General features: G+C 40.9%; 1 protein-coding gene across 1 annotated transcript in view; it reads right to left on the bottom strand.

Moving 5' to 3' along the window:
• Positions 1-5,866: 5,866 nt before the first annotated feature.
• CACNG2 (calcium voltage-gated channel auxiliary subunit gamma 2) overlaps positions 5,867-25,461 on the bottom strand; it is a 116,338-nt gene continuing 96,743 nt past the window's right edge. Inside the window, exons 3-4 of the mRNA XM_044301928.1 lie at positions 11,896-12,036; positions 5,867-6,396 (exon numbers count right to left, since the gene is read on the bottom strand). Of these exons, the coding sequence (XP_044157863.1) occupies positions 5,867-6,396; positions 11,896-12,036 (671 nt within the window). The remainder of the gene's footprint in view (positions 6,397-11,895; positions 12,037-25,461) is intronic.

Raw genomic sequence — 25,461 nt, 5'->3', positions numbered from 1 at the left:
TGGGTGCCAGCCAGTCACTTGCCGCTAGGGTCTATTTCTGTGATTCAAAACCTGTTAAACTTTATTGATGATCTAGAGGCCTTGAAAATAGTTTTCTCTGGTGGGCCCCGGGAACTCCATTTCAACACTGCACACAGTTTATCAGTTTTTCTTGGAATTTTTTCTTTAAAGGCACCGCACGCTACTGCCCATGCTACATATTACAGCAAAGGCTTGAATGCTACATTGATGTTATCTGGGCTGTAACTAAAATGATAGACTAATGTCATAAGATACAGTAAGGCCCAATGCAGACCACATATCACACTTCTACTGTAGCATTTCCCCCTTAATCTGTACCCCGCCGGCATTAGATGCATCACAGTTATTAACAGGTGCGCATCTCTGCAGGTCGGTGCGCCAAAATGGAAACCTAGACCGTTTTTGCGCACGGCTATGATCTACACCAGTTTCCTGGTTTAAAATATAATAAATGTGCTGATTCGACCCCTGCACCATCCTTTCCTTGCCCCTCTTTGCTAACCTTTTGGAGAAGTGGCGAGCGGAGCTCTAAACTACCAACATGTTGCTAAATATTGCGCACCCATGGCATGTGCCAAAGTTTGCAACTTTTGACTCAAGTTTTCTGATGTACTAGGGGTGACAAATATTACCCTATTTTACAATCATAACCGTTGCTTCGCCTCATCAAAAATGACATGTCTCCTCCTGCAGCGTAGGCCCTATCAAGAGTCTCCTCCTGCAGCGTAGGCCCTATCAAGAGTCTCCTCCTGCAGAGTAGGCCCTATCAAGAGTCTCCTCCTGCAGAGTAGGCCCTATCAAGAGTCTCCTCCTGCAGAGTAGGCCTATCAAGATTGGCATAGCACACACTGGTCTTGATAAATAAGGGCCAAAGTTTTTACTAAGATGGCTTTTCCTTCTGCATTTAGCGAGCATTTATTCCATATGATCATATGGGTGAAAATACATTAATTCTTTTTATTTGTGAAATTTTTTATAAAGCAGTTCACACCACGTGGAACGCTGCAACATTTTGGCCTCCTTGCCCACCACACAACGTTTCGAGAGACTGTTCCCTCTTAGGGCTGATTCAAATGACCGTGATCAGTCTGGAACACACGGCCATCAGTCGATCGCGGCTCCTTTGACCCAAACTGATCATGGGTCTAATGGATTGCAGTCACATCTACATGTCGGTATAGTATAATTTGTAGAAATAATCAGTCGGCAGTCTGGAAGAAGGTGGTGGTTCTCGTATCCTGGGTTGCAGGCCCATACATCCAAGTAGAAGAAGTGGATCAGCACTCGCCCTTTGATGCTAATACATTTTCACTTTATTGCCATAAACAGAATACAGGCAAACTTGAAAAAGGCTGTTTAGCCGAAACACGTCACATTTGACTGTATTCCGTTTATGGCAATAAAGTGAAGATTTATTAGCATCAAAGGGCGAGTGCTGAAGGAACCGATTGTATCAGAAATGACTGTGATGCATTCAGTTTGGGTCAGGCGAGTCACGGACGGTCTGGGAGATGCAGCTGTCCCATGGCCTGTGTTGTGTTTCCCGGGCCGAGCGTGGTCATGTCTATCGGCCATGTGTAGAATCAAGGCTTGTTTAAATGCAAAAGGAACTTTATGTTACAAATCGGCGTTCTTTAAATGACAGTCACTGTATGGAGTGGTGAAGCTCCTGGTAGACATGATGGATGGAATTATATTGCTGTGTGGTTAGATGTTGTTTTCAAGAGGACCTGTCACCGGTTTTTGTTTTTCTAAAATCTGTAGTCCACCCTGGAGCAGATGCCATCGTGCTATTTATTATTTTTCAATTGGTCCCTCTGTTGTGCCTTGAGGCCCCTGCTCTGTTATCATGCCTAATATGCTAAGGCTACTAAATGTAGCCATGCACATCCCAATGTTCATTCATTACATCGTGCAGGATGCTTTTTTAAGCTTTTTCAGTTATTTTTAATATGCTAAGTACTAGCATCGGTACAGAGAGAAGGAGACCTCTTCTCAGTGGGTGCTTCCTTCCCCCTGGCTGTGACACTGGCCAATTGCTGTGGACTGATTCACAGCCAGGGAGAAGATGAGCTGTTCAAAATCTTACGAGATTTACCAGGCTGTGTAAAGAAGTACAGCAAATAATATGCTCACTTACACAGCCTGTTCTCATGAGATTTAACAAATCTCACGAGAACAGCTCGTCTCCTCACTGGCTGTCAAGCTGTCCGCAGCGATTGGACAGGGAGAAAGAGATGTCCTCTGAGAAGAGCAGAGGTTTACTCCTCCCTGTACCGATGCTAGTGATTAGCATTTAAGGCGCAAGAACAGAGCAGGAGGCAAGACGGCACAATGAAGGGACCAATTATTTTTTTTTTAATTGCACAATGCCATCTGCTCAAGATATTGATTTTAGGAAAAATCCAGTGACAGGTCCTCTTTAAAGGGGTTCTCCTAGAATTAAGAAAATTAAAATACTTAAAGAGGACCTTTCATGGTTTTGTATTAATTGCGATAAATACCTTTACTTGGGAGGTACCCTCCGCTGATGTTGCCACCCTGCCCGATTTTTTTAAAAATATCTCTCCTGCGCCCCGCTGTGCCCCACGTAGTTTTCGCGCTCAGTATGCTAATACTGAGCATTAGTACAGGGAGGAGGAAACGCCAGGGTTTCTCAATGGGCGTCTTCTTCTCCCTGGCTGTGCTGTGATCCAAGGGAGAAAAAAAAACTCACCTTCTCCTGGCTGTGATGCTCTCCGCTGTGATTGGACAGTGGGCGCAGGAGCGATCTTTTAAAAAAATCAGGCAGGGTGGCAGGATCAGCGGGGGGTACCCCCCAAGTAAAGGTATTTATCGTAATTAATGGAAAACGATCAAAGGTCCTCTTTGAATATAACTTTATTATAAATATATTCCCAAATACCTTTCATTAGTTATCATGACTTGTTTTGTCTAGGGAGTAATCAGGGGAAATAAAATGGCCGCTGTCGTATTAGTACACTCAAAACCTGTCGTTGTCACACAGGAAAACAAGTTGCTTCACAACACTGAGCTAAAGAGCTGCCTCATCCTCCTCTCTACTTGTCAGGGATTATGATCCTGAATACAGCTGATAAGATCTTCAGCTGAATCTCTGTAGAATTGGAGTTCATGAGGAGACATGAAGTACAAAGAGGAGGGTGAGGAGTGGCTAAAAAGCAGCAGCACTTGTATGCAGTCTCCATTGCCACAGCCCCACATTACCACAGCCTGTCCTGTCCGACCTTAATTCCCGGAGAACCCCTTTAAGACCATACTCGATGCAAACCATACTGGAGATCTGGCTCCATCTGGTCACTTACAACAATTACTGAATCATGAAATCTGTCTACAGATAATCTCTGCAGACTTTCCACAGCCTTATTTCACCTGTTCTCATCTGCTGTTCCTTATTACATCTAATGTAGTCATCTGCTGTCAACAACTGAACTGCCAAGTATTTTTATACCATCTTTAATATTGTAGATTTTTTCCATCTGCAGAGCACTGCTACTGAAGAACATCATCAGGTCCAAGAGAAATTATAACTACGTAGTGCACTGGGAGAAAAAATAAATCCGGTTCTAGCACACCCCTGTTTCACCATTATTTGGCTTCTTCTATGGGCTGATGACAGGTGCTCCTTACACTCCTCCCCTTTATGGACAGCCAAAAAAGAATATATATATATATCTATGTGTGTTTAAAAAAATGCTCCTTAAATTCAAAACGAGCAAAAGTCTAAAAAGATACAGTCCCTTTAAATGAAATATATTAACACTATATGACTGACATAGAAAAATAAATATATATATATTTAACTCTGTATACACATACATATATTTATATAGAGCGCTCTAAATATATACATTGATATATAGATATAGTCATACCTATATATTTCTATGTATAAACATCTATATGTATGTGTTCAAATCTACGGTACTTGTCCGGCAGATTGTTGGAGTCACTGACACAACATTTCGGAACAAAAAAAATATTTTCTGCGTTTTTTTTTTTTTATATATTTTTCTTCAAGTCTGTAATGTGGCACTGTTTTTATTTTTTATTTATCTTACCACAGTGCCAATATTAAGAGACGTGGACTAAAAACCTGGCTTGGCACTTTCTGCACTTTTTCAATCCTGTTTTGGCCCTACTGCGTATAAGAAAAAAAATAATGTAAAATAAAAAAAAAAAGAAACATAGTAAGCAAATCATAGTCCCCACCCATTTCTTCCCACCCCGCAGTCCCAACATTTGTGTTCTTGAAAATCTCTTCCCGTTTTTGTTTTGTTCCTCAAGCCCACCCACATTTTTTTTTTTTATCCCCAATATTCTCGTCCTTTTTGCTTCTTTTTAGTTATTTAAATGAATCAGTAAAATGAACGGGTACATAGAGGGATTCATGCATTTTTTTTCTTTTTTCGTTTGGTTCATTCTATCCTTTTCGGGAATTTTTTTTTTTAAATGTGTTTAGATTTTTTTTGTCTTTTTTTTTAAGAAATCAGTTTGTTTTTCTTCACTTATTTCAGTACTTTGTTCTTGGTAGCTTGCTTGCTCTTCTGTTTGGGTCTCTAGCCCTTTCAGTCTTTGCATACCACCATCACTTATTTAACCCCTTCACTGTTACAGGGCGAGCTCAATGTAGGAGTTAAATGCAATAGGTTGCTTGTACAGGGAAAAACAAATGTCACATCAGTTATACAGAAGTGAATCTCCTAGTCATGTATAAAAAAAAAGTTATTTTATAATTTTAGTAATAATGAGTATCCCATGAAATACATATATATATATATATATATATATATATATATATAATTATTATTTTTGGATATTATGATGATGTACATATTGTATGGTACAATGAGATTGCTATACACTGGGAAATACACTGTACATTTATGCAAAGTAGTTATATGTACAATTAATACAGTATGTTATTTAATGTGCCATGTATTACTACACTTTATCATTTCCCCAATAATTCATATGCCCTATTACCTAATGTATTTTCACTGGTAATTGTTGGACAAGGATACTCACCATTATTCATGGGTGTACTAAATTCTTATTTTTTTTATCATTTAGAGTAATTTAATCCTAGTTTTATTCTTCTCCTATACAAGCAACACTATCTTCAACACAGTCTGCATCCTCAATAAAATATCACCTCAAAAGGATATCTACTTCCTGGAGGAGCCCCGAAACCATGATGCCATTTCACAGTGTTTATAGGGTAAGGTAATTGCAATGTGGTTCTAGACCATGAATGTCAGATTTAGCAGCCAGTTTAAGATATCAGACACACCATGTAGGCCAGATAGAACAGATCTGCATACTACTCCAGAAACAAGGAAACGCCAGTAACCAATCTGAGGATATTTTCTCAAGGATGAAGACTTTCTGTTACACATACAGATCTGTGTATCAGGCGTCTGGTGATGTACAATTCATATTATTTTGTCTTTTTTTGTCTTTTTTTTTTTTTGGAGAATTAAAAAAAAAGTATTTTTGTCTTGTAGTTCTCATCCTATATAGAGTTCATCCTATATCTATGGATGGACAATATCAATGCAGCATTTGGGGTCTGTACACGTGGACAAGGCTGTCCTGAGCTCATGTTTTATGATTACTTGGATAACTAGAAATTTCTGCATTTGAGATTTGTTGCCTTGATCATGACGAGAAACTTTTGAAAGATATTTTAGAACCAAAATGGTCCATGTTAATTTACAGCCCAAAGCTTGATACACAGATCTCTTTCGCTAGACCATATTACTTTAGCTTTCTGACCCTCCTTGATCTATATGTCTGTGTCTTTCTTCTCTTCCTCCATCTTGTTTCATACTGGGGTGGTCCTGCGATTGGCTGTGTTGGTGTGCGCAGAGTCCTTATTATCTTTGGGTATACAGTTATGAACTTGGAGGAAGCTGTTATCCGAGTTATAAGTGGCTGTGGGGGTCCCGGCCGATTTGAGTGGGTCGCGGCTCAGCGTGTACATAGAGATCTCAGTGGAGGGAAGCGTGTTGAAGCCCTTGAGACCTACAGGAGAGGCATCGCGGGAGTGGGATGGCTCCGTGGACCGGGAACTGGAGCGGCTGCGCCTCTGATAACGGTAGCGATAACTTGGAATGCGAGTGATTGCAGAGGACTGGAGGTAGTCCGTTGCTCGTGCAGTGGCCCTCAGCTGTTTGTGGCGGTCAATGAACATGTGAACAGCAAGCACCCCCACCATTTCAGCAATAATAAAGGAAAGGGCACCAAAGTAAAAGGACCAGCCATATGAGTAGCTGTTTTTCTTTGAGTCGCTTTTTGAAGGGTCTCCAGCATTGGCAGATATGTACACAATAATTCCAATGATGTTGCTCAGGCCTGTGGAACATAGAAAGAAATGAAAAAGTAAAAACAGGAAAATGGCAGTAAACATTGTGGATCATATCTGCATAGAAAACTGATAACATTAAAGGAGTTGTACAGAATTATTAAAACATGGTTGCTTTATTTTTCGAAAACTGCAACCTATGGTACCTGTTCATGGGTTGTGTCTGGTAATGCAGCTTAGCTCCATTGAAGTGAATGGGGCTGAACTGCAATACTGGTAGGACTGGCAGAGTAGTGGTCATACATTATATGTACATTTTAGAAATGAAGAGTGGTGACGACTGGTAAAGTGTCTTCCATTACTTTTCTGACATCAACAATGTCCATTCTAGACAAGGCAATTTGGCATCCAGAGTAGATACTTTAAGAGGTTGCCCTAGAACATTATATGGTTGTCCTTTGATAGAGATCTCTAGAGTTTAACCTGATCACCAGGGAGGCTTTCATTTGAGGAGGGGCTGTCCAGACCCTTTAAGTGCATCCTTGTGTAAGCCCAATATATATGCCACAAAGCGTTAATTTATTTCAGAATTCAATTCAAAAAGTGAAGCTCATATATTATATAGATTCATTACATACAGAGTGCTCTATTTCAAGCGTTTATTTCTTTTAATTTTGATGATTATGACTAGCTAATGAAAACCCAAAAGTTAGTATCTCAAAAAATTTGAATATTATATAAGACCAATTAAAAATGATTTTAATACAGAAATGTTGGCCTGATGGTAACCAGTATATGCACTTAAAACTTTGTTAGGGCTCCTTTTGCATGAATTCGGCGTGGCACTGCTGAGGTGTTATGGAAGCCAAGGTTGCTTTGATAGCGGCCTTCAGCTTGTCTGCATTGTTGGGTCTCGTGCCTTTCATCTTCTTGACAACACCCCATAGATTCTCTATGGTGTTTAGGTCAGGCCTAAACCCCATTCATTACATATAGTGTAATAAATCTATATAATATGAGTTCCACTTTTTGAATGGAATTACTGAAATAAATAAACTTTTCCATGATATTCTAATTTGTTGAGATGCCCCTGTATACTGTACCCAAACCGGATAGTTTGCATCTGTGATGGAATCTATGCAGTAACTTACATTGTGATAGGTAGATTGCTTCTGCATAATAAAGCTTAACCCAAAATAATAAATACAGCTGCTGAATGAGAAGAATTTTCCAATCAGAAGAGAAAGCATAATGTGGGTTAAGCTATAGAGATGGGCCACACGGGGATGCCAACCTACTATTTGCTTTTTCTAGACAATTGGGCCAACAATCATAGATAGACAACCATTTTTTTGTACTATAAGTAATACAATCATTGCTGTAAGTCATATTTTCAGAAAATGAAGTATTTCTCCCAGTCAATTATTGCATTTACACATGTTTAGTTATACACATGTTTATTTCCTTTGCGTGTATTGGAACAACACAAAAAAACTGAGGAAAAAAAGGCAAATTGCACATAATTTCACACAAAACTCCAAATGTCGGCCGGCAAAATTGTTGGCACCTTTTCAAAATCGTGGGTAGACAACTTTGTTTCAAGCATGTAATGCTCGTTCAAACTCGCTTGTGGCAAGTAACAGGTGTGGCCAACATAAAAATCACACCTGAAACCACATAAAAAGGAGAGCCACACTAAGCATGGAGAACAGAAAGAGGAGAAGAGAAGTCTGATGACTTGAGAACCAAAATTATGAAAAATATCAACAATCTCAGGGTTACAAGTCCATCTCCAGAGATCTTGATGTTCTTTTGTCCATGGTGTGCAACATAATCGAGAAGTTTACAACCTATGGCACTGTAGCTAATCTCCCTGGATGTGGACAGAAGAAACAAATTGATATAAGCAGCCCCAATCAAGTTCCAAAGAAATTAAAGCTGTCCTGCCAGCTCAGGATGCCTCAGTGTCATTGCGAACTGTCCATCGACATAGGAATGAAATGAAACTCTACGGAGGAGACCCAGGAGGACCCCACTGCTGACACAGACACAGGACCCCACTGCTGACACAGAGAAAACGCTAGACTGCAGCTTGCCAAAATGTAAGTGAGTAAGCCAAAATCCTTTTTGGAAAACGTCTTGTGGACAGATGAGACCAAGATAGAGCTTTTTGGTAAAGCTCATCATTCTACCGTTTAACAAAAAAAAGAATGAGGCCTACAAAGAAAAGAACATAGTACCTACAGTCAAATATGGTGGAGGTTAAAATATGTTTTGGGGTTGTTTTGCTGCCTCTGGCAGTGGGTGCCTTGATTGTCTGCAGGGCATCATGAAACCTGAAGATTACCAAAGGATTTTGGGTCGAAAGGTAGGGCTCAGTGTTAGAAAGCTATGTTTGCATCCTAGGTCATGGGTCTTCCAGCAGGACAATGACCCCAAACATACTTCAAGAAGCACCCAGAAATGGATGGGAACAAAGCGCTGGAGAATCTGGAAGTGGCCAGCAATAAGTCCGGATCAAAATTTTATTGAACACCTGTGAAGAGATCTTAAAATTGCTGTTGGGACAAGGCACCCTTCAAGTATGAGAGATCTGGAGCAGTTTGCAAAAGAAGAGTGGTCCAAAATTCCAGTTGAGAGGTGTAAGAAGCTTATTGATGGTTATAGGAAGCAATTGATTTCAGTTATTTCTTCCAAAGGGTGTGCAAACAAATATTTGTCTAGCCCAGTTTTGGAGTTTGGCGTGAAATTATATAATTTTGGGCTTTTTTTTTGTGTTGTTCCAATACGCACAAAGGAAATAAACATGTGTATAACAAAACATGTGTAATTGCAATACATTTCTGGAATATATACTTCATTTTCTGGAAAAACTTCAGGAGTGTTAACACTTACGGCCATGACGGTATATGGCTATTGCTCAAAATAATTATTATTATATCATATTATTATCATTTAGACAGCTTTCAGGGTAAGTACAGTCACAATGACCCGCACAAGCTCTTCAAACTTCAAAAAGATCACACAGATGCATCAATTTCTTTATTACGGACACTGACCAAAAGTCTCTGATATTTACTGAATGTCTATGAATTGACAGACCTGGTGCTAACGTTTGGGTATCGTGTTATACATCCTTATACCTCCATTGCTATAATTATAATAATTCTCAAATTTAGAGCCTCTTTGAGCATTGGCATGGGGTGACCGCATCCTGGAAGCATCTGAATAATGGTATGCATATGGTTTGTATTAATCCAGCCTCCTTAACTTTGCATAGGACCCTAGGTGTCCCGTTTGCTTACCCTATGCCCTTGGCTCTGGTTCATGGTTTCAAAGTTCTGTCCCTGGATTTTTTGCCCCAGGAAATATTACGGTTTGTCAGGATTAAACCGCTTTCTGCTTCACAGTAATGTTCCTCATTTCCTGTATGTTAGATGATCATGACTCATCCACTCCTGCGGTCAGAGCATTGGATCAATGGTCATTGCCTGAATGGAGTTGTGGCAGAAGAGGAAAATGTATTCACACTTTCCTTCTACAACCTCACTAATATTGCCGATCATAACGGTCTGAATACATTTACTGCAGTACGAGAAGAAAATATGAAATAGAGATTGCGGAACTCCATTTCAGAACATAGATGGTTCTCCTCGTATTTTGCATCTTTCAATATCAATGATGCCTTAGGTGATACGAAGTAGCAGAAAATTCTCTTTACTACAATAGTTTCAGTGAAGAGTTACTGACAAAAATATGGGTCTGCTTCGACTGGGGAAGTGGGGTTATCCGTTCTGAAGATTGCTGGGGGCCCTAGTTATCAGACCTCTACTAAGCTAGCATTCATAGGTGATAAATGCTTCAGACCGGAATATTCCTTTATCTATAATCCAATATTGAATGCATAACATAGTTTCAAATAATGCTAGAAATGAAATCATTTGTAAAAGTGCATACTATCCAAGATCAATATGTTCAAAGTTTTTTTAATTCAAAAGGGTTGTCAGGATTTCAACTTTTGGGAGGAGGCAAACTGCAGAGGGGTAGTTAAATAAAAAAAAAAACCTTAAAGGGGCTATCCCATGAAAATCAGACATCATATAGTACATGACAACTTCTTGCTAACAAAGCTAGAAGCAGCCCTGCACCTCACATGGATTCCCATTAATTGCTCTAATTTTTCTGCTACATTTATTTCAAGCTGGCAGCTTAGGGGGTGTGCACTTTCTCAGGGGGCGTGACCTTTCTACTGCAGCTGGTGACAGCTGAAGGATAAACTGAGCATGTGCTTTCATCTCAATGAGCAGGACAGAGAAATTAGAAAAATACTAAACAGCAGGTGGCGCTATGCAGATAGCATTGGATAACTGGGTGGCTATGCAAATTTTTTTTATTACATGCAATTACAAAAGTATTTAGGTGCTGATTTGAAAACTGTCGAATATTATTTGTGGGACGGCCCCTTTTACTTCCAGAGCCGATACTCCATCCTCTCCGCAAGGCTGCATACAGTATATGGCGTAATGTTTGACCTGCAGCAATGGCGTCCTGTGATTGCTGCAGCAAATCACTGGCCTCAGTGGTTTCATGCTATTACACCACTGAGGCCAACGATTGGCTGCAGTGGTATACAAGATGTCACCATTGCAGCCACAATATTATATCACATCTGTATCCTAATTGAGAGCAGTGCAGTAGTGCTGGATCGGAGGGAGCTCAGGAAGGTGAGTTTAAGTTTTGTTTTATTACTTTTTGACTGCCTCTTTGCAATTTGTCCCCCAAAAACATGGAACTCAGACAACGTCTTTAAGTGTCAGTTCTCCAGCTCAATCTGACATCAGGCGTGGAAAGACGTAGTTAAACTGGTCAGCCGTAGAGATAACAGGTCTCCATCAGGGTACGTACACACTTTTTGCAAATCTTGCACATCGACCCCATTCATTCCTATGGTAGCCCTGCTACACTGCGATCTTTGGTCACGCGACAGCTGTTGCGGCCAAAATTGCAGTGTAGACGTACCCTCATAGTCCTATTCTTTTAGCAACTGTACCACCCAGCATGCTACCTGCATCTCAACAAGTTTGATGTCAGATCTGGCAGTGGCAGGAGAACTATAGTGATACTCTAAATTATTATTCACATGTGAGATTGCTAAATACATATCAGGATTTCATGTATTTTATATGTTTCTGCGGATTGGAAGGATATGTTATGATAGTATCTGACCATTTTTATTACAATTTATGCAACAATTATGGTTATGAAATCTAATTTGATTTATATATAGAAAAACATGTTGATATTATGCCCAACTGAAATTGAAACTGAATGTCCACCTTTCTTTACAAGGTCATCTTTAGACATCATTTTATCATTTATCTCTATGCAGAGGATTTGGAACCCTGTATTAGGAAAAAGAGATTTGATCCTTACATTAAATTATGGTATCAGCTTATCAGCGTATTAGATATATATATTTTTTTATCATTGTAGGATCAATAGTAGTCTTTTATAAGGCATTTTTCACCTTGAGGACTAACTTAAGTTACCTGCAGACACAAAGAAGATGCCAGCACTTAATATGATATTGTGTCGAGTTTTGTAGAACTCGCTGGCAGCAATGCACAGTCCTCCCATGAAGAGTAGGATCACACTGAGGATAGGGAATATACTGGAAGCCCTCACAGCTCCTGTAGAAAGAAAGTGATAGGATCACATAGAGAATAAATCTGCTTAAAGGGGTTGTCCAGGATTTTTTTAAGTCATTGCCTATCTTCAGGACACTCCGAACCCCAACCGGTCAGCTTGTCTATGTAGCTCTGTTGATGAAAGTGGGCGCTGAAGCCACTCATTGAAGTCAGTGGGAGCAGTGCTGTAGTAGCGAACTCCTACAATGTTGAGTTGATGGTGCTGTGTAGTTCCAACACTGACTTCTGTCGACAGCGATACACAGAGCACCTGATTGGCGGAGGTGCGGGGTGTTGGGCCCCTCCGCTGATCAGCATGTAATGGCCTATGCTAAGGATAGGCCATCATTAGGGATGAGCGAACTTCTGTTTTAGAAGTTCGGGTTGGGGTTACCGCAGAATTGTGTTATGGATCCCGTGACCACGGACCATAAGTTATGGTCCGTGGTCACAGGATCCATAACGCTATTCTACAGTAACCCTAACCTGAACGCGAACTTCTAAAACAGAAGTTTGATCTTCATTAGCCATCACTTAAAAAGCCTGGAAACCCCTTTAAGCATTGAACATCAGCAACACATTGTGGCAAACTATTATCATTTACATGTCTGATAGAAAACTAAAGTGTATGGTCTGTATACTTGAGCAAACTGCTTTATAAAGAGAATTTCTCATTATTTAAAGATTTACCAAGAGTTGGGCTGGCCTACCAGAGTACCAGAGCATCCTCCAGTGGGCCCAGTCATAGTGGTCTTCACAGATCCAGGAGAAAAATCCCATTTGAAGCTAATCACTTACCACTAGGGTCTATTTCTTTGATTCAAAACATATAAGACTTTATGGATGATATGGATATGGAAGTTGGGCACCGAGAATAACTTCCTCTGGCGGGCTCAAGGAACCCTAGTCCAACACTAGAGTCACTCCTTGCATAAATATTTCCTAGGTTCTCCTTCCCTGGACACGCTCCATCCTTGGATCTTGAAATGGATCCTGGTAACATTCAAAGCCCGAGGGATCCAGTGCATTTATCTGACTCCAAGAACTTGAATGGAACTATGTAGTAGCACTATAGGGATTACCAGGATATGCATCTATCTTGACAGTAGTCCTCTCCAATCTACAATTTATTTTTAGTACATATAAAAATGCATTAATAATGGTAATGTAGACTTATGTGGGGCACTAAGGCCAGTGATTGACTGCAATAGTTATGTGAACAATGAACGCCACTTGACTCCTACAGGCCCACAGGTATCAGAGTGCCAGGAGCCAGATCGGTGGTGCAGGACATTTAAAAGTTGAGTAATGTTTACTTTTTATTTTATGTCTCACAGCCCCCTGCTATTTCACGGTGCTTACCAAACCAAATACCAGTCCAACAACGGGAGTACATAATAGTACTTTTCTCAAATGCCACACTCAGTAATAAAGTACAAACCTACAAAAACTGTCAAAACTGCCACCTGTAAAATATCAATTTTATTCACTACACTTAAAAGTAAGTAATGGGTCAGCTAAATCAACACGCCTACATGTATCCCAGCTACAATGAACCAAGTATGTCAGATATTATAGGAAAGATGTATCACATACACAGTGATACATCTGCTGCACAGAGGTACATATATTATACAGAGCTCACTAAAATACAAATTAAAGGGAATGTGTCACCTGTCATTTTTTTTCTGACAATTAAAAACATATAGTGACACATTCATTTTTGTATCTGCTATCTATCTATTTAGTACTGTCTTTCATTGTAATTCTGCCTTTGATGATAATGAGATGACTGCTGAAAATGTTTAACACAAAAACGTCATTTTGTGATGGCACTTTTTCTTTAAAGGGGTTTTCCAGGCTTTAAATATTGACGGATAGGTCATCAATATCAGATCAGTGGGGGTCCGACACCCGGGCCAATCAGCTGTAAAAAGAGAAGGCACTGTCCTGTCTCTCACCCTGCTTCCCATAGACATAGCAGCAGCAAGCAGGAAGAGAGACATGAGACGGCACACGAGCAGCGGCACGTGTCTTTTCTTCATACAGCGGGGGTACAGGGTGCCGGATCTCCTCCATTCTTGAGGATAGGTCATCAATATTAAAAGCCTGGAAAACCCCTTTAAATCACAAAAAACGCTATCTATTTTGCTGCCTCCTGACAAAGCCACAGCGAGATGCTTGTTGGAAGCAGCAAATGTAAGGCTACTTTCACACCTGCGTTAGGTGCGGATCCGTCTGGTATCTGCACAGACGGATCCGCACCTATAATGCAAATGCTTGTATCCGTTCAGAACGGATCCGTTTGCATTACCATGAACAAAAAAATATAAATGCAAACTGATCAATTTTGACTTACATTGAAAGTCAATGGGAGGCGGATCCGTTTTCAATTGCACCATATTGTGTCAGTGAAAACGGATCCGTCCCCATTGACTTACATTGTAAGTCAGGATGGATCTGTTTGGCTCAGTTTCGTCAGACGGACATCAAAACGCTGCAAGCAGTGTTTTGGTGTCTGCCTCCAGAGCGGAATGGAGGCTGAACGGAGGCAAACTAATGCATTCTGAGCGGATCCTTATCCATTCAGAATGCATTGGGGCTAAACTGATCTGTTTTGGGCCGCTTGTGAGAGCCGTTAAACGGATTTCACAAGCGGACCCAGAAACGCCAGTGTGAAAGTAGCCTTAGCAGTATTTAGGTAAGCTGTTACTTTACATCAGTTTTGATGTATCTGTTTTAGGCCTGTTTCACACTGCCTGCTGCAGATCTCTGGAGCCGACATTACCGGATGTTACCAAAATGACTATAATAGGGTCCGGAAGAGATCCAGCTGCAAAGATGGCGGGATTCGGCTGGACAAAAAAACTGCACGCAGCATTTTTGTCCGGCCAAATCTCTAATTCAGCTGAGTTCTCTTTTTGTTTTAAGCTGTATTCCAAGTCTATTACTTTCTATCAGTGGAGTCTGTTATGATGGAAGAAGGATCCATCTCAATTAGAGGTATTGAGACCAGTGGTGGGGTCCTTGTACTAATAGTCCTATGTTGGTCTGACTAAGTGCTGGTTATGGACAGAATATTCAACATGCTGGATTTTAAAAAATACATTGAAGATTAATTGCTTTTTGCCATACATGTGTAGTGTGATCCATATATCCACTTTTAGTTATATTTTCATCTTAAATGATCAGCAGGTGAAAAAGTCAAATGTTTGATATTAAAATGTATCTCTGTTTTACTGGAGGAAAAAAAAATGCTAGTAATGATCAGATCACAGTTTGCATCCATCTGATTCTTGAAATTCAATATCAATTTGATATCCGTGTTTCAACTTAATTCTGTCTATTTAAAAATAATTGTGAAGTAACGAAATGGATTGCATTGTGTATGAAATCAATTCTTGGTGGCTTTACCTAAAACACAGAATAATTGGTTTTGACTAAAATCAATTGTTTTTCCTCCAGTCGTAGTGTTGAAGTGGTAACACAAAAAATCTCAGCACCTTTATATCTTGTAGATTCTGTAAAAACCTATTTACCAGCATAGAGGCGACTGTTGGTCATGCTAAAGGTGGTGAAGAGATATGAGTCTCAACAATGCCTCTACTCCTGAAGGCTCTCTCTCTCAAAAAACAAAAACAAAAAAAAAGCAGTTGTACTATATGCAGACGATGGGGCAACATAACACGTAGTCGAGAGGTGCTCTTGACGATGAGGGGAAGATTTGCTACTAGGAATGTTCGGGACAGGTTCCTCAGCCTTCCTGGGCTTCACTGAGACTTTTTTTTTTACTGATGACCTATCGTGTGATACAGATGTAGCCAAGCTAAAATTGACTCTGATAACACATGTCACAGTGTTATCTTGATTATCTCATGACAAAAGCCATTGAAATCTATTAAAAATCAGTTAATATTTTCTTGGCATTCTTTACTTAATGCGTTAACCACCAAGTTTAGCTCGGCTGCACCTGTAGGTCATCAATATCTGATCGGTGGGTGTCCGATACCCAGGACCCCCGCTGATCAGCTGTTTGCGAAGGCAATAACGCTCACAGTAGCTCCACGGGCTTCTCGCAGCTTAGCCTAGGCCATGTGATGTCATGTTCATCAGTCACATGACCTAGGTGCAGCTCAGTCCCATTGAAGTGAATGGGGATGAGCTGCAATACCAAGCATAGCCACTCTACAATGTACGAAAGAAGGTCGCAGCACTACTGCGAGTGTCAGTGCCTTCTCAAACGGCTAATTGGCAGGGGTCCCGACTGTTGGATCCCCCCCAATCAGATACTCATCAGTAAAAAAGTTTTGGAAAACTCTTTTAATGCCTAATTGGTTCTCTCTGGACAGCTGGTGTAAATAAAAGGAGGAGCTTCTGTTTTCCCATCTTTCTCCACCACCTGTTCAGATGCAATGTGCCCACCCTCCTTCTCATTTTTATTAGACTTAGAAGAATATTATCTTTTAGATGTTATAGGTGGCAAGAGACTTGTTCAGTGAGTAAAACCATCTGATTGAACGTTGAATAAATGCCCAGTGTAGCTGCAGTAGTCTGGCATAAGACGGGGCCTTATTTGTTCTTGATGTCATAGCAAGGCTTTCTTTACCCATTAAAGAGGGAGACCAGAACTTCAATATTGATGATTTACTCTTAGAATATGTCATCAATATCAGATTGGTGGAGGTCCAACTTCCATCACCCACACTGATCAGCTGTTCAGAGGACAATCTACACAGTGTTCAGAGCTGTGCTAGTTCTGGTGCACAGAGGCTCATGCACACAACTGATCTGTGGAGGAGCTGGGACTCAGAACTCTGGCAATGGGATTTGGAGGATCTATCCTAAGGATAGGTAATCAATATTAAAGTCCTGAAATACCTATTTAATTTTATTAAAGCTGTGACCAAGCACCACTTCCAAAAACACACCGTGTCTTCCTCCTAAAAGGTTTTTGACCCTACCAGGGTCCACTTTGTTTTTCTCCTCACAGCCTTGATCATGCTAATTCCATATAGTGATATTATACTACAGTATTTCACTATAATAGTGAGTATTTGATCTTAAGCTGTTGATTGGGCATTGGACCTAGGCCAAGGTCAGGGTGTTGAGCCTTACAAGGCTTATCGGCAGAGTAGATTTATTAGATAACTTCTTTAGGGCCCCACAGAAAGGATAAAATTAAACAACACACGGGCCCAGAAATGCCAAAGTGTCTGTGCCAAAAATCTGTCTAAAAAGTGGCACAATTTGGTGCTTCTAGGATTTCTACACTTTTTTCCGACATGCATGGCAAGGTGGTGGGGCTTATGATGAAAATCTGTCTGAAGTAAGCCAACCAATAGCTGGTATAGTGTCAGAGAAAAGTGTCCATCGCTGCACCACATTCATCATCCAGCCTGCGACCCTGTGATAAATCTGGTTCAGACCTAGGCAGCCGGTCTAAGCTTAGACCATCTACAGGATTATTTAATCTGGGCCACAGTGCCTATAGCTACAGTATAGGAACCATAGGCACACTTCCAGTAGACCTGAGAGGGCTCAGTTGGCATCATTTAACGACCAGTCTAATACTATAAAGTTCTCATTTATTTTTTTCACATTTATTATAATATCCACATTACATTTTAGGGTATTTTTTATAAAACCTATAAGTTAACTATTGCTCTTTTGTAAATTGTTTCGAAAATGTTTAAAATCTCTACTGTCCGTGGGCCAGGATCAGTCTATGAACTGCAAATGGTGCTGGAAATGGCCCTGGAAAAAAACTAAAAGTGGCCCCATTTTGTAGGCAGATCCAACTTAACAGAGGGTGCGGCTGCATAAGTAGGCAGAGTCAAGAATACCATAGTGCAAAATACCATCCCAGCAGAACCAAATACCAAAGTGAAGCACAATATACTGCCACAAAAGCTGTCCCTCTGTGGTGGCCATGAATAGATGCCATTTTCTTTCCTTCTTCAGTTGTCTTTGATTAAGATATGGAGCAGGGGGCTTAGGAGGTGAGGTACGGGCCACAGCAGTTGAATTCAGGAGGACATGTGCGGTCACTGGCCAGATCCATGAGTATCTGATTCTCATAGTGTTAATTACTGTTAAAAGCTCATTATGTACCCAGCAAGTGGCACGGAGGAGGGCTGGGTGGCCCCCGGGGTCATCGGCCCACTGGGGAATTTCCCTGTAGGGTCTATGGCCAATCCACCCCTGGTCATAAATCCCATACAGTTGGAGAAAACTGAATGGCATAATATACCAGACTATATGATATGCAGTATATACATATAGTCATCGAGATGCATTTGTTAACTTTTAACAAATAGATTTACACAGGTTACATCACCTTGGAAAAACTTGCAATATTTCAATGTGTTGGTGAGATTATAACTCGTCGTAGCTTGTCTCAAGTAAACATCTCTCCTGAAAAAAACCTACAGGTGTGACTTTAACGTGACACCATTAAACTCAGTTGTCAGATTGATGCCCTGTTTAAAAATGCAGAAATCAAACTATATCCAATGGCCCATGTGAAAATATCTTACTGTAAAACCTTCTAAGACAGGACCTTACCAACATCATCAATAGGGCTTATTTCACATTTGTGTTTACTATCTCCAGCAGGCTGTTCTGGCAGGGGAGTAGACGGCTGAAGATGTCCGGATCCGGCATTGCCAGAAACTACCAGACACCCGCCGGCTCTATTCACTATAATAGGGAACAGCAGAGATCCATCCGCAACCCAGCAAATATGCTGAGAAGTGGCAAGACTAAAACCTAACATGTCCATCACTACAGAAAGAACTTTTTTTTAAGCTTCCCTTCACATATCATTCTTTTGAGAACTATTTAAGGTCTCTGGATTACCGTTCTTGATGTATGATGACGACACGGATCTGAACATAAGGTACCCCGGTACTGCTACACTTTGGTTCTATGGACGCGACCCACATGAAAGGACTACCTGTAACTTTGTATTTTTTGGGAGTTTGAATTTTACAGTGGAGGAGGGTATTCTCCTCCAATAAGCTATTGTGGTCACAAGGGAAGGAGTGGATGATTCACTAAATGTGGACCACCCACACCTCCCAACTAGTGATATTTGGGCCAATAGATTGGAGCGTTATGGACTCCTTGGCTGCACTCGGGCATGTGTAAGTCATTTGAGTCAACCACATGGTGGTTCTTCCCCCCAAAAAAGGGGGGGTGTACCACCCTGGATAAAATGTTGACTTGTGAGTGTGCGGTGACTTAGCCCCCATGCCCAGGATTTAATTCACTGGACATTTGGAGCACTCCAGACCAATCACATTGTATGACTGTCTTTCCTTTCATTCCCCCTGGGCTGATTCACTTCCTAGGCTATACCTTTGTAAATTAGCATAAGTTGCTTTCATATGGGCCGGCCCATAGACAAATGCTATACAAGTTATAACCCCTTTATAGTACTATTAACAGATACCGTACTCCATAGATCAGTGTGTATGTCATACATCACCCCCAGAGACCTCGCTTTAATCCCTTTGAGCATTGCTGGCATTAGAATAATTTGACCTCCCGTTTGCCAATATACTCTATGACCTACAAGGAGGGGAGCGTCTTTTTGTGCTCAGTGACGCTCTGCTCCACGCATTCACGGTACACTCAACAAGCATTCTTCACCTCCCGTCGAATAGTATATTTTACCGAAAGTATGGGATGGCATTAGAAAGGAGCGCCAATACAATTTTATACATATTGGTGCCCCCCTAAAAAAAATACTATTATCAGCATAATCTGAGACTTTAGTTGTAATCAGCACTAGGTATCCAAGCGGAAAATTACCCGCTCCTCCTCCCTGACATGAGTACGCATGCTCTGTGGACATCTGTAGACGCCAAGCTACGTTCCTCCTGCTTCCCCCCAAAAAACATGAGTGTGGTATGTAATATTTTTTGCTCTATTTCACATGGGTATTTTAGTGATCTACTTATGCACGAATTGTTCTGTATAAGGATTTATGTTTTGTTGATAGATATGTGTACACAGATGATATCACGAATAGGGGGGGCTGACCCACTTAGGGCGGTCCTTTACCTTAATTAGCTATCGGGTTTAGGGTATATATATATATATATATATATGCCTTGCACTGTTATTGTATTATATTGTAATACACTTGCTTGAGAAAGACTCTGTGAAGTCGAAACGTCGCATAGTTGGTGAATAAATCATCACACTATTTAAGACAGTGAGTGCTGCGGTCCTCAATTTACTCTACAAATCATCAGGGGCACGCTGGGCTTGGGCTCAACACCACTGGCACCGCCACCATTGGAACTTATTTTAGTGAAAATCAGTAAGTAGTGCTGTCTCTTATTTGCATTAAAGGACTAAAACCGCTGCGCGCAGTGGTATTTGTCTGGCCGCTTCATGGCATATTTTCCAGGTTGCTGCTGCATCGCAGCTGGTCCCCATTATAGATGATGGGGCCGGATGGCAATGCATTTGCTTCTGGCAATCCCAGAATGCAGAGAGATCAGGCAGGCTGTTCCCTACAAGGCTGAAAAATCAACTCATCACAGTCCATTTCATACATTGCTTCAAACTACAAATATTTTAGTTCTAATATGGTTTGTTAAAGAAGATCTGTCAAAGTGATCATTAAGTCAGGCATGCCACCTGGTAGGGTTGATCATGCTGACTAAAACAATACCTTTGTTATGTCTGTAGGTAGAACTGTTATCATGATATCAGCTGGTTTGTGCACTAAGGGGCCAGCCAGAGCCCTTGGAGCACTGCTCTGATCTGGGCACTCCTGTCTTCCCAAGGGGAGGGAGGAGTACCCAGGTAAGAGGTATGTTACAAAAGCAGTGCTCCAAGGGCTCTGGCTGGCCCAGCTAATTTGCATATTACAAAAAACGCATCTCGACAATGGTTCAACCCACAGACATAACAAAGGTATCATTTTAATCAGCATGATCAACCCTACCAGGCAGCATGCCTGGTTTAACAGCTTTGATCATGCTGATAGATGCTCTTTAAAGGGGTTTTGAGAGGAAGAACATTTGTTTTATAAAGGGCCAGAAGGGGATAGAATGAGAAGCATTACTCACCCCTCCCACTGCCATTCTGAGGCTGCTTCATTCCCTTCTGCTCTCCACTTTCTGGCTTGACACACAATGAAAATGCCTGCTGAGCCGATCTCTGGCTAGGGATGGGTCAGCACTGCGGGTAATGACCAGCATTGAGTGGCCATTTACAACCATCTCCTGTATGTTGAGCTGGAGCAGCATCGGAATGGCAATGGCGGGGATTCAGTAAGGGTGAGCAATACTTCTTTTTTATTTTTAATCCCCTCTGGCCCTTTTTTAAAACATATTTTCTCCCCCAGAAACCCCCTTTAAATGGCATTAAAGGGATCTGATTCCTTGTATTATTCCTATTGCAGGACCTGAGGGGCCTAATACTGATCATGGTCTTTTTGTCGGCTGAATCCACCAAGAACCACAGGTTTGGCCGACACACTAATTTGTGTGGGGAGCTCCCAACCCTTCACCGACAGATGATGAGATGGGAGACAAGGAATGGGCAAAATGAATATTTTTGCCCAATCCCTTTGTTCTCCTGGGAGATAACCCGCTGCCATAGAATGCACATACATGTTTGGCCGTGTATGTATATGAGGAAGATGGGAGGGATTCGGGAAAGATAGCTGTTGGCCAAAAGATGGTTTGGTTGACAGCTATCAAATGTGTATGGGCAGCTTTAGGGATTCATCACTGCTCCTCAGGCTTGCACAAGGATGAGTACCAACTGAGGGGGTTCTTCTGGAGGGGGGGGGGGCAGTCCAGCAAATGAGACTGGAACAACCAGTGCTTCTACTCTCTCCATGGTCTCCATAGCAACCACATGGTCTGCCTCTGTTTATGCTCTTGCATAATACAGGGTATCCATGAGCCAAAGTGAAGCACTGCCTTTGATTAACATTGGCTCTATAATACATCTTCATTAACGTTTGTGCTGTTTTGTCTTATTTTCCAGTTTGTTTTTTCTCTATGCAGGGAAAAAACTGCTTCTATGTGGAAAACATCAACAAGCAAGCTTGCAGCTGCTGATGGATCTCATCGTGGTTGTAATATTCTAATTGTGACTTATGTGAATACTTAGGACAGCTCAGCTCATTAAATACAAGCTGCTCATACAGGCCCTGTTCAGATAACATAACATTAGACGTGGGTGCTAAAAATGTAAAGAAAAGTGTGCCATGTGGGCTTTTGTTTATTTTTTATTTTTAGTAAGTTAACCCTTGCTTAAAGGGGTTGGCCCATATCGCACTTTTTGGTGGAATGTCGCCAGAGATAGGACCCGCACCTATCTCTAGAACATGGCCCCCAAAGTGAATGAGGGTGCACCACACAAGCTCTACTCTCCATACACTTCTATGGGATTTCTGGCGGCTATTTCAGGAGCTCCCATAGAGGTGAATGGAAAGGTGGCCTCACTTGCGCAGTGCACCCTCGTTCACTTTAGGGGCCCTGTTCTAGAGATAGATGTGAGTCCCAGAGGTGGGACCCGCACCTTTCAGACATTGGTGGCATATACTAGCAATATGTCACCAAAGTGCAAGATGCGCCAACCCTTTTAGTAGAGTTCATTGAAAAAAAGGAAGCAGTGGGAAGGTTAAGGCCTCTTGCACACGACCGTATGGCTTTTTCAGTGTTTTGCGGTCCGTTTTTTACGGATCGGTTGTCCCGTTTTTTGTTTCCGTTTCTGTTCCGTTTTTCCGTATGGCATATACAGTATACAGTAATTACATAGATAAAATTGCCCTGGGCATAACATTTTCAATAGATGGTTCCGCAAAAAACGGAACGGAAACGGAAGACATACGAATGCATTTCCGTATGTGTTCTGTTTTTTTTTGCGGACCCATTGACTTGAATAGAGCCACGGAACGTGATTTGCGGGCAATAATAGGACATGTTCTATCTTTAAACGGAACAGAAAAACAGAAATACGGAAACGGAATGCATATGGAGTACATTCCATTTTTTGTGTGAAACCATTGAAATTAATACGGACCGTATACGGAACGCAAAAAACGGCCAGTGAATGGGAAAAAAAACGGTTGTGTGCAGGAGGCCTAAAGCATATTTTTTAAAAAATATTCCTGTCCAAAAAAATAATTGTGTATATTTTTCAAAATAATAAATTAAGGCAAAATGTTTGCTAATTTCACACTTCAAAACTCTTTAACACATAAATTCCTATTAGTACTTGGTTTGAGTATTAATGTGTTTAGGGATATTCCAGCCACAATTATTAATTATTCACTAAATAGGTCCAATCGCCTGTGCCTACCAACTGCAGAACCACAGCAAGGAGGAGTTTGAATGGAGTGGTAGGTGAATATGTGCGCTGCTGCTCTATTACAAGTAGGTTTTCCAGGCTCCTAACTGATGTCTTAAGGCCCTATTACACAGTCTGATTATTGTTAAGATGATCGCTAACAAGTGTTCATATGAACTCTCATTAGCGATCATTTGGCAGTGTAAGGCCTCATGCACTTCACGTTGCACCGTTCTGTGGCCCCGCAAAAAAAATAAATAGCATGTCCTATTCTTGTCCGTTTTGCAGACAAGAATAGGCATTTCTACAATGGGCCGCCCATTCCGTTCCGCAAATTGCGGAAGGCACACGGGCGGCTTCCGTTTTCTGCAGATCCACGGTTTGCAGACCGCAAAAAATGGCACGGTCATGTGCATGTAGCCTAATACTGCTGCCGATTACCCGAAAACATCACAAAAGAAGCAGGAAAAAATGCTGGTAAAATATCCAAAAAGTGAAACTGGGTCATCACATCAAAACGGTAGGGGGGATGCCCATAAACAATGAATGAACCAATAGGTTACATCGAGTAGCACAGATTACAGTTCCCCACTATCTGCCGGCTGTCTATGCAACCTAACTTTTAGTGGAATTGTGAAATTTACAATAATAGCAATATTATATTGCAAACAATTAGTGTGCAAACCATTGTGAATTAAAACAAACGCAGTGTGACTTTTACTTTTTCTTCAGTCAAAGCCCAAAAATGGATTTAAAAGGAATCAGAAAGATAAAGGAAGGACTTGTACATCTCCCTGCTGGATCCACTTCTGGCTTTGGTTGAAAAACCTAAACCTACCCTTATGCTAATTTCAGTTAAACGCTGCTACCATGGAAATAGCTTTTTGCATAAAATAAAGCGCTGCCAAGTATATTGGCTAGTGCTTATGATTAAATTGGCTGTTGTAGCTGACATAAGAAATCTATAGCCCACAGCTCTGGCTCCCCACTCTAGGGTAAAAACACACTTTTTATTCTTTAGTCATTACAATTAGTGATGAGTTACAGTGATGATATTTTGCGAATATTCGTCATATATTCGTGAATTTGAAAATTTGTGTTTATTTTCTTGATTGCGGAAATCAGCAATGTAATATGCGCGTATTGCTCGCGCAATACAGGTGGGGGTCACTGTTGCTACATTTTTCAAGCTGCTAGAAGTTACCTGAGACTGGAGAAAATGGTTGGCACGGCAGAACATTACAATAGCTTTATATGCAGATAGAGTGCTCCGATATATTTGCGATTGCGCAAATCGGCAATTAATGATGCGCATATTTTTGCGCAATAAGTGCAACTTCACATTTTAGCAGGTCTGACTACATATTACTGATTGGTGCACTAAGTATTGTTGTGAACTTGTGACATCACAGCACTATCTCTGTAGCATGTATGTATGGACAGCTACACTATATCAGGATATAACCTACACTAACTATCTCTATTATATATATATATATATATATATATATATATATATAAGCTATCTAACTAACTATCTAATGTAATTAACCAGTAAAGCACAGAGCACAGCAATGACACTGATGTCTCTCTCAGAACTCGATAAAACTACAGAAAATGGCTGCTGGGGAGGTTCTTATATAGTAAGGGGTAGGCAGCTTTCCTATTGGTTGCTAGGGACGTTGCTAAGCTCAGACAAAGACATTGCAGCCTTCTTATTGGCCCACAAGAAAGATGGGAGGTTACTGATGAAAAAAAAATCTAGAATATTGGAGAATACGAAACTGTATATTATTCTGAGGGGGCTTCTACACTTGATTTTAGCCAAAAGGACAAGACACACTACCCACTATTATAACTCTACTGACCTGTCAAATACCTTTTCAACTGCATGTTTTATGGCTCCACTATATCTATACTAAAAAAAAAAAAAAAAAAAAAAAAAGAAGCAACTTTGCACATGGTCTTCATTAAACATTTCTTACCATTTTGTGGCTTCAGCTGCCCTGCAGACCTATGCATCTCCATGGTAACAGACAACAAAAAAAATCCTGTGTAGTCTGATTCTTCAGTCATAATTCCATCCATCTGTCCTCTACGTCCTGC

The sequence above is a fragment of the Bufo gargarizans genome, chromosome 7 (genome assembly GCF_014858855.1).
Source record: "Bufo gargarizans isolate SCDJY-AF-19 chromosome 7, ASM1485885v1, whole genome shotgun sequence".
Classification (NCBI taxonomy): Eukaryota; Metazoa; Chordata; class Amphibia; order Anura; family Bufonidae; genus Bufo; species Bufo gargarizans.
Note: the sequence above shows the minus strand (reverse complement) of the source record. Positions and strands in the feature narration are given on the sequence as shown.